Source organism: Corvus kubaryi, unplaced genomic scaffold (assembly GCF_017639235.1).
Source record: "Corvus kubaryi isolate FWS band 111438036 unplaced genomic scaffold, C.kubaryi_AGA036_p1.0 74, whole genome shotgun sequence".
NCBI classification, from domain to species: Eukaryota; Metazoa; Chordata; class Aves; order Passeriformes; family Corvidae; genus Corvus; species Corvus kubaryi.
In genome coordinates, this window is record NW_024582061.1 from 16,865,954 (window position 1) to 16,875,952 (window position 9,999).

At 44.6% G+C, this 9,999-nt stretch overlaps 1 protein-coding gene across 1 annotated transcript in view; it reads right to left on the bottom strand.

The window, feature by feature from the left end:
• The window catches only part of MRTFA (myocardin related transcription factor A), a 107,146-nt gene extending 98,404 nt beyond the window's left edge, over window positions 1-8,742 (bottom strand). The window contains exons 1-2 of the mRNA XM_042051147.1: window positions 8,544-8,742; window positions 7,256-7,345 (exon numbers count right to left, since the gene is read on the bottom strand). Coding sequence (XP_041907081.1) covers window positions 7,256-7,345; window positions 8,544-8,742 — 289 coding nt within the window. The remainder of the gene's footprint in view (window positions 1-7,255; window positions 7,346-8,543) is intronic.
• Between the last annotated feature and the right edge of the window lie 1,257 nt (window positions 8,743-9,999).

The window sequence follows — 9,999 nt, forward strand, 5'->3', positions numbered from 1 at the left end:
AATTTCCTTAAGACTCATAATGAATTAACTAAATTCACATTTTATTAACAAATGCATGAGAACATCTGCATTTGTTGTATTGGTAAAGGCAGCGAATCAAGTCTATTAAATTACTTCCATTTGATTTAATGTTAGATGAAAGTTTACACTGAACAAAGAAGGCACCAGTGAAGTATAACAGAATTCAATAGAATTCAATACCATTACCGTGAGACTGATTCTAAATGCAGTTCTGAACTCCATTTCATAATCACAAAATTAAGTTACTTCTGGGCACCTACCATGAACAACTAAGCTTGGAATCTTGCACAGAAATATTTGATTTTCCTGACCTGATGTCTTAGTCATCATTGACTTAGCATTACATTCACTTCTGCATTTGGATTTCTTTTCCTCTTTAAAGAAAAGCAAGTCAGAATGGAGGGGAAAAAAATCAAAAGAGAACAAAGTAAAGGGTGTCCCTAAGAGTGTTTCTAAAGATAAAGTTCTTAAAATGGCTCTATGTTGTGCTTAACATTAAAGTCTGGATGGCCTTCAGCCATCTAAAGATGACTCTGCTTAAAACCACAAGCTATTACAGAAACCTTAATGACCCAACAACTCAGAACATGCCTAACAGTGCCCTGGCATTAGGCTGATGGACAAATTGTCTCCTGATGGAGAAAGAACCTTGTTGGCACAGATAACTGGTCCAGCTTCATTTTTGGGGGAGTAATGAATTCTGCTATCTTGGCTTCTGACTGGTAACATGCATCTTAGCAGCTCAGCAAGATCCCAGGTTTTCCAGTGGTTTGCACAGACCGCACCAGCAGGTCCTCACACGCGTGCATGTGTGTACACACAAGCAAGAGCGTGCAGGGACTTCCCAGGGCTCTGGGAAGCTCCTTCCAGAGGCAGCTGGCCAAACAGGGATGATTGCCATCCCTGGGCTCAGCAGAGCCTGTACACCAGCTGCTGTGGCCAGGCTCCTGCAAGACACTGACCTGGGCTCAAGGGAAGCCACCCCTGCAGCACCTCTATCCCAGCACCTCTGGTGAGCACTTGTGTGGATGGATTGTGGTGGGCCATTATTGTCTGTATCAGGGCTGGAGGAGCCCTTCCACCACACCAAGCACTGTCCATCACTTGATCAGGTCAGCTTCCCTGGCTGGCCTCGAGCCAGAGCCTGCAATTCCCTCACAGGCTGCAAGGCAGAGGTTGAGGAGGAGGGTGCACCGGACAAGGTTGGGCAGGGAAAGGAATAGGAGGATGCAGAAGTACTGGAGTTCAGGCATGCGTTTGGGTATGCAGGAGGAGGAGTAGGCTGTAGACACTGAAGCTTGGGCCCCTAATGGAAAGCAGAGGGCTGTGAATGGTCCAGCTCTGAGCAGGCAGCTGCTGCAACCCTCCCAACGGTGGTGCCACAGTCCTGCTGTGTCAGGAGAGCTTTAAAGTTGACTTCAGGGTTGCATTGTAAAACTAGTAGGAGATGGTGTGTTCTCAGCTTTATTTAATCAAGTCCTGACAAGCAAGAGACAACTGGAAAAAGTGCCTAACAAGACTCCTTGCCTTCAGTGAGGCCAGTCGCTTTCACTTTTTAAACTGAATCCTGCTCTTTACATGGTTTCATTCTTAGTTTCCATGACCTGCACATCAGTGGTTGGTTTCTGTCCTATAATCCCTACAGTATAAGTGTCTCTTGAGAAAGGAGTTGGGCAAGGACATAAACATCTTAGAGAGGTAGTTCATAGACTGTTCAAAATGTTAGAGACACTCATTTTCCTATCTTACTAAGGATTTTCTGTTTTGAAATGGGTCAGCAGTTTCAGTTTGGTAAATGCCAACGTATTTCTATTAATCTAAGCTTTGCTGGGCAAGGAATTTACCTTCCTATGTGCCCTTTACAAGAAAAGAGGATTTTGCCTGCTCAGCTGTTCAAAGAAAGAGTAACATAAAGGAAAAACAGAGCAAAGGAAACTGAATTCCTTTTTAAAAGTATGTCCTTTAGGCAAATATCAAGTGCGAGAATTTCCAATAAAGAAATTGTTTGGGGAAGTGTAAGTGCTCGTAAAAAAGTGTGTGGATTAGTATCAGAGTCCAGGGTTAATCAAAGAATACATTAATCATTAACCTGAGGCTGACTTCCAAGTTGTGACCCGCATAGATAGAAAAGTATTACCGTAGTAAATAGCAGAGTTTACAAACTCATCAGTTCAAAAGTGCAGGGATAAAGCTACATTGTGGTTTATGAGAAGAGGTGAAGGTTGGCCATCGTCTTTTGGCTCGAAAGGACTGGAACAGACACCAACTCGTTTCTGGGGCTTTGTAGTATTTCACTGCTTCCCTTAGATGGAGCCAAACTCACATCGTCTGGGTGCCTGTGACTCACCAGCAGTGCACGCAACTTTCCCAAAATCAGAGGAGAACTATGCAGCAGGGGAGTTTGTCATGGGTCCCTAAGCTCCATTTCCTGCCCATTCCCCTGGACTGACTTCCTAATATCGGTTCATTGCCTCCCAGGTCTGTTCCTACAGTGCCACAGCGACAGACAGTGACACACAAAAGCACTAATCTGACACTGACCTTCCCTTTCAGCTTGAGGGGAAATGTTTTTTCAGATGTTACAAATATAACCTTTCTAACATACATTATATCGCAGCTTGTGCTACTGATCTATTCATCTGCACACTGAATGGGTAAGGCATTAGGAAGAATCTTCTGGAGGCTTCTTCCTTCCATGTTGCACTACGATCTTGGGTAAAATTCTGATCTACCAGGCCTTGTGACTCTGGCCTCCAACTGCAAAATGTTTGGGATCTATATGGTTGCAATGCAATGACTTGTAATAGAAAGTAGGAACTTCAAAGAACAGAGAGGAGTCTACAGTCTCTGCCACCTGTGAAGTGATTGCTAAATTACAGCAATTTGATCAAAAAGCTGCATAAGGAAGACAGGCACAGCTATCAACCAAACAAGGATAAGAGAATTACAGGGTAAGGAGTGAGCATTTCCAATCTTTGGGAGTAAGAAACCATAGTTACTCTCCTGACAGCAACTGAAAGTTCTTTCCTCAATTCAAGAGCCAAGAAAGGCATCTTCACATCTGCGTTTAGAAGAGTGCAAAGCCACTCACGTCCCAGTAAGGGGCAAGAGTAAGTGTTTCCACACTGGTTTTATTTACCTGGCAACAGATTTCATTACACTGGATTTGAAAGTGCTGTGGAAACGTCTGAGGCAACTTTGACAGAGTACCCTTTTCCTAGCCTTTTATTTTTAAGCAAGACCACAGAAGAGATAATTTTCTCAAAAGAGCATTACATTTAAAGGGTCTGTCTTGCCATTCACCGTTCAGACTAAATCATGATGAATTGAACCACGGAGACTGTGTATTGGTAATATCCCAGTGATACAATTGTGCAACTAACTGGAGAAAAGATCTGTGTCTGGTTTTATATCCCAGTCGTTCTATACCTATCATGACATTTGCAGAAGTCATTTTATCCCTTCTACAGAGGCATATGGAGTGCAGCAAGAGGCTGTGACAACCAAACAGTTGAGAAAGCTGGGAAAGGTTTTCTGGTGCCAGACCAGTCTTTCGGATAGAGCCTCCTTTTCCAGCGGCTTGATGGAAAAAAGAGATGCTGGAGTCCACTCTGGTTTGGCACATCCTCATCAACACTGTATTGCTTCCCAGCTGCTGTTCTGACTCCACAGTCTGCTCTTGAAGGAGTTGTGTTCTCCATCTTTCATTGCCAGAGAAGGTGCAGCTGAAGGATTTGGAAAGAGGAGATTTGATCCCCACACAACCCTGGGGGTTCCCCAGAGTGGTGAGTAATCAGCATGGGGAGAGGAAGTGTGTGACACACTCATCTTTACTTCATGTAGATGTTTCCCATGAAGCAACAAGAGGATCTTTGGATTTCTCTTTGCAAAGCCCAGGTCTGATTTCAGCTGCGATGTCACCCTGCGAGAGCTGACTCATCCAGCAGGGCTGCGGTTCCAAGGAACACATGCAGAGGCTGGGAAAGTTCAGAGCTATTTTCAGAGCTTGGGGGGAGTTGCCCTGTGGGTCCCACTCTCTGGGAGAGGTGCTGGACAGAGAGTGTGCTGTCCAAGAGGCTCAATAAAACTGGACACTGCCATGACCTCACAGGCTTCAAAGCAAACAGACTGCAAAGGCAGAAATAGTAGAGGAAAATAATCACCATCCACTGGGAAAGAGTTCCTTTGGCATTTTGATCTGACCAATCACCTTTGCACAGCTTAGCTGCATTAAATGGTCTCTGGAGCAGGATTTTGGCAGTGCCCAGAAAAGATGGACCACGGGGAAATTGTGCAACACAATGTCAGAATACGCTAATATTCACCAAAATGAGTGCAGCCTCATCTTCTGCCTCGGTTTACCTTTTTCTGTTTACCTCTACCCAGCTAACACACCTGGTATTTCTAAATCTCTCCCTAGTCTGGGTAAGGCTTGTTAACATAACATTCAGCCTTCCAGCCTCAATAACAAGATTTACAATTGTGATAAGAAACATTTTAAAATGTGATTTAAATATATCTATTAAAAACAGTGGAGGGAAAAGCTCTGGAGAGAAATTAGAGTATTCTGATTTATGCTTGAGAAAAGAAGGATTAAATGGAAGGCAAAAAAAAAAAAGAATGAATGCTTAATGCTGCCTGGGGAACGCAGCAGCAGCCTCTCTCAGACAAGTCTGATGTTCCTACAAAATAACCAATCCAGGAATGAGTGTCCCAGATAAACAAAGAGGCACAAACATAGGAAGTAGGAATGAAATTCAAGTGCAGCTGTTTTCCACTTTCCCCTGCCCCTGCTGCAGCACAACGCTGAAACTGAGCAGCTGAATTTGCTACCAAAGAAAGATATCCTTGTGTGGCAGAGCTGCCCGTCAGACACCAAAAGCTCTTCCAGCTGCTGGCAGTGTAGCAAGAGTGACGGGCTCCTGGCCAGGGCTCTCCTGATGGAGCCCACGCAAATCAGGGAAGTGCCCGGGGGCGGTTTGTTAGCACTGGGGACTGCTCAGCATCCTGGATACCGACACTCCACAACTCCTTCTGCTTCCAGGGAGCCCTTTGTCAGGGTTAAACGTCTGGTTAAAGGGGCTGATGATAAAGCATTCTCACGGAGCTGATTTCTCCAGAAATGTGCGCGATGCCAGTATGTAATGTCAGGAGGCAGCTTTGCCTGAAATATCAGGGGCATCTCATTTCAAAAAAACTGCACTGGAGAAAGGGTGTAGGTTGGAATTGAAGGACAAATATGATTAAAAGGAGGGAGATATTGCTATGCAGAAGCACCCTGTGATTATTTAGTTTACAGGGAGAAATTCAGAAAAGAGAACATAATGGAAAAGCAGAAAATACTGAAGTCTGTCAAGGTGCTCTGCTGCACCCTGATTGCTCCTATACTGAATGAGGACTCAATGAACCCGAAAAGGGATGCATTTTGAAGTGGATAACAGGAGACGTGTTTATTACAGAATAATGTTGGGTGTGTACAGGAAATTTATTTACTACAGAATAACGTTGTTTGTGAGACTTTTGCTGACCGTCATTGAGAGCAAGAGTCAGCTTAAGTAGGATTAGAGAGGGGGAAAATGAGGATAATCAGAGGTTGTTACTTTTATTCTCTCTTTCATGTTTGAGGGATAAAATCCACCTAGCTTCAGGCCATAGAGCAACCTCAGAAAGTCCACGATTAGAAATTACTTCTGTAGGCAAATTATCTTCTCTTGAATTCTCCTCTTGAACTTTTCCGGAAATAATCTTCTCCTGGTTTCTGTCACAGATAGGATAGTAGCCTGCAGGGGTAATTTTTTCAGTATGTTTTTTACTGCTGGGGTGTATTAGTAAAGGTATGAGCTGGACTTTCAAAGACTGTTTTCAGGCCACTTTCTTTGCAGAAAAACACGATGTGGCAGATGAAAATAGAGGTCAAGTGACTGACACATTTTTTCAACCACTCGATTCTCTCCCAAACATAAGAAAAAAAGGTATTAAATCTGTATTTTGTGACTATGCTTCTTTTTTTCACAGCAATCTACTCTTCAGAGAATCTCCTAGGTTAATATTGTCCAACTTTATATCTTGAGCATCATCTATTTCCTGGATATTGTCTGCATCTCTATTGCTGTTTCTGCTGTAGTGAAGAAATCCAACCTTCTCTGCTGCCAGCATGTTCCAGACATCTTAATCTTTGAAATCTGTCAGTGTGTGGGCAGTGGGGTCTGGCATGTTGAGGGACCCTAGGTTTGCTCCCCCTGCTATGGATGTCAGCAGTTCTCCAGCACCCCTGTTCTCACTGCTGCATACATAGGCTGATGTTTAGCCACTGTTTACCAATTTTCTCCCAAAGATGTTGCAAGTCCCTTCTTGCTGACTTGATCATTTGCCTTCCATGGGCACATTACCCTGGTCTGGCTCCATGGCAGGCTTATCCTGATGGTGCCAGAGGTTGTGACATACAATCTCCCTGCTCTGGCTGTGTCCTGTAGTGACCTTTACATGGTACTACCTGCATGCAGATATTCTGAAAGATTAAATCTCTTCTGCCCCAGCAAAGTGCCCATCTGAGGGTGAAGTGAGCCACACAATTGCTCTAAGTCTGGTCTCCTCTGGGCACGGTGTCACTTGCTGCCATGGGCACACACACCCTCTGATCCTCATCTGCTCTTGCACCTGAAATGTGCACTTCATCCTGGGCTGTGCACTGAGCTGGTTCATCCCTCTCTGTACTCAGTGGGTCATGAGAGCTGTCACTGGGTCTCTCTGTCAGGTCAGCAGCCCAAGACTGGCAGGGATTGACCTCCCATTTGCCAAGAGGCAGATAGCAAGCCAAAAAGTAGAAGTGGCTGATCTAAAGGGGGCATAAAGGGACCTAAACAGGTGCCTGAAGTCCAGAAAGGACTTTCAAAAGGGATGTTTGATTTTCCCTGGTGATTCCATGCTTTAAAATGTTTAAACAAATCCCATGTATAATTTGGTCAAATGACAAGAATATGTATACAAGAGAATGATGATAATAACTCACAAAGCTTTGGAGGATCTAAGTGTCAAAGAAGGAGGAGTGGTTACAGTGGTCCTAGTGTGATAGCCATGAGGACCCAAGTGAATTTGAGAAAAGGAAAGTTTTGGCTCAGTACAAGGAACAAAAATATAAACTAAATAAAGCGACCTAAAATAAGTAACTGTACAAAGCCTAAGAAACCAAACAAACCCTTTCTTCCAAGTAGTTATTTTGGAAGAGGAAAAGTACCAGATACTACATTGAGTTCTTTGCGAGCTTCACTCTTGTTGTGGGTTTTTGTATCGAAGCCACTCAAAAAGTTATGGTGATGGTGGCAGCCTAAAATGGAAGGAGCCAACAATAATCACTGTTTGATTTGAACAATCCCCAAAAGGAAGAGGATGAAATCCCTCAGCAGTAAATTAAAACAGCAGAAACCTGGCACGTAGAGTAAATGACGCATACAGTGAATGGTACAATCTTCTGTTGGGCACTGCACATAGAGGACAGATACATCATAATTTTCCGTGTCTAAAATAAAAAGCCTATAAAAAGTACTTCTTCCCGTTATGGAGACAAATACATTTGACAAGAGTGATTTGTCTTCTTATTACAGAATTGATGCTTTTTTTTATTTCTTTTTTTGTGTGTGTCCTCCTGTCCCTGGTGAGCTTTAAGTGCAGAGAAAAAAATGGTGTCTGATCTGGGTAAGAGTCTGGCACAGATGAGTGGTCTGAAACTGGGAAAATACCACTGCTTTTCACATTGACAGTGCTCTCTCTTCACTGGAGTGTCCCTGGGGTTTAGAGGATGCAATAAAACATGTTCAGTCTAAGTAGAGGAAATGTTAAAACTTCAGACAAAAATAGACATTTAGGCACTGTGTTAGAAGACTGTAGCAGGAGCTAAACCAAATTTGAAGACGTTTGAAGACGTGGAAATTTAAAGTCAGGCAAATGGTCAAAACCAGAGATCAAAGTTGATCTTCCCAGACAGACTTTTCTATTTTTCAATGAAGGTTTTTTTTAAAATGAAGGCTAGAAATATCTGTGTATTGCTGGCTGTGCATTGATAGATGAGTAGTAAAGCAAGGCTGGTCACTAGATCAGTGGGACAGATGCTGCAAACGAGAGCATCCTCTTCAGCTTTACGAAGCACTGACTCCTGCACCAGCAGGGAGGCAAAGAGCTGCTGCACCATGTTCACAGTCCATTAACCACTGGCATTTTCAGTGCATGCCAAACCCCAGATCAAATAGCTCTGCTGTTAGATCACGCTAAAGTGCTCCACATCCATTTCTCTCCGTCACATCCCAGTTACCAGGCTGCAGGGGCACCAGTGAAAGTGGCATGTGGAAGCTTTAAACTATATAAACTTTGGGTCTTGAAACAAACAAACGTGCAGTGAATGAGCACTCGTTGTTCCCTTGTTCTGTGTTTATGCTTTGGTGAAGAAGGCGGCATTGGGTTCCCGCTGGAAAGTGGGATGACAAGTTTAAAAGGACATGGGCACAGTGCCGGGCAGCAAGTGCCTGCACCATGCCACTGTGCCTGGCCCCGGCAGGGCCAGGCCGTGCAGAGGCACCGCTCTTCTCCTTCCTGCTGCCCTCGTTCCTGGGATGAAGGCATCCAGCTCAGGAGTCGCCTCTCTGCTGGCTTCTGGCCCGGGATGGTTAATGATTGCTGGTAGGAAGGAGGCAGGAGACAGGAATGTGCTGCCATGATGGCACTCTCCATTCCCCTCCATGTTTTTGAGCTTTTGGGCATTTTGTTTCAAAGGCAGCACTCTCCAGATGTTTTCATTCTCGGGTACTTGCAGATGTGACTCTCTGCCAAGAGATGTGTCTTTTTTTATCTGGGAAAATCCTTGGTCTGTTTTACGAGATGGACATACGAGGCCCAGGAACTACCAGCACGTACAAACGTCTGCAGTCTTTCTTCAGACAAGGCCTGCGGGCCGGATTTTTGCCATGGCCCCCGAGAGAGCAGGAATCAGAGCTCGCAGTGGCGCCCGGGTGTTGTTTGCGGGAGAGGCTCCGGCTGGCCCCGGGCCAGGGCCCGCAGCCCATCCGGCCCCGGGCGGTGAGGGAGACGTGCCCGCAGCGCTCTGCTCTGTCTCTGCTCGGCACGGCAGCCCCGGGCTGACAGCACAGCTGCGGTGCTGGACAGGGTCTGGACTGCCTCACTGCTGTAGGGTGGGGGAATGAACTGCACTGACCCCTCAGATGGTAAAGCACACAGAGGCAGGTTAAATCTCCTCTCTTGTTTTGCCACCTAATCCTGCCATGCTGTTCCTCCCAAGCTGCATCCTTCTCTCTTTTCAGATCCTGTTTGTTAACCTCTTGTGCCAGATATCTATCACTGATTCCTTTCCTATAGGTCCTGATTTTTGTTTTAACCCTTTTTTTTAACCTGCTCTGCTAACATACACCCAAATCCCACACTTGAACAGAAATACTGGAACCCCTGAACATATCAGGGACAATGTCTCCCTAACATTATTATCATTACTAATATAACAGCATGTAATAATTACAATAATATCTAAAACAGGTAAAATAATGCCAGTGACATACTAGTATCCTACAGCTGGGAGGAACAATTCCCAGGAATGTTCTATTCCATTCAAGGATGGCACATGCTTTGGGGACATAGCCTGCCTGTGCTGAGGGAAATGTAGGAACCAAGACAGCATCACTCTTTTTATTTAATGGCTTGTAATCACAACAGGCATGGAGCAGAGGGTAATAGAAAGACTAACTTTATGTCTGAAGTCAGGGCACAGCTGTGTTAGAAAATCTTAATGAAAGAGGATGTGGTTTTCTTTTTACGCTAATAAAGCTTGTTTCCCTCAGATACGGGGAAATGACTGTCTTGTTTTAGCTGAAGTTTTCCTGAGACAGTACAGGTCACACACAGACACCCAACATAGATAATTTCTGCCCACACCACTTGTCAATGCTATCAGCAACTTGAAATCAGACTTGCTAAGAG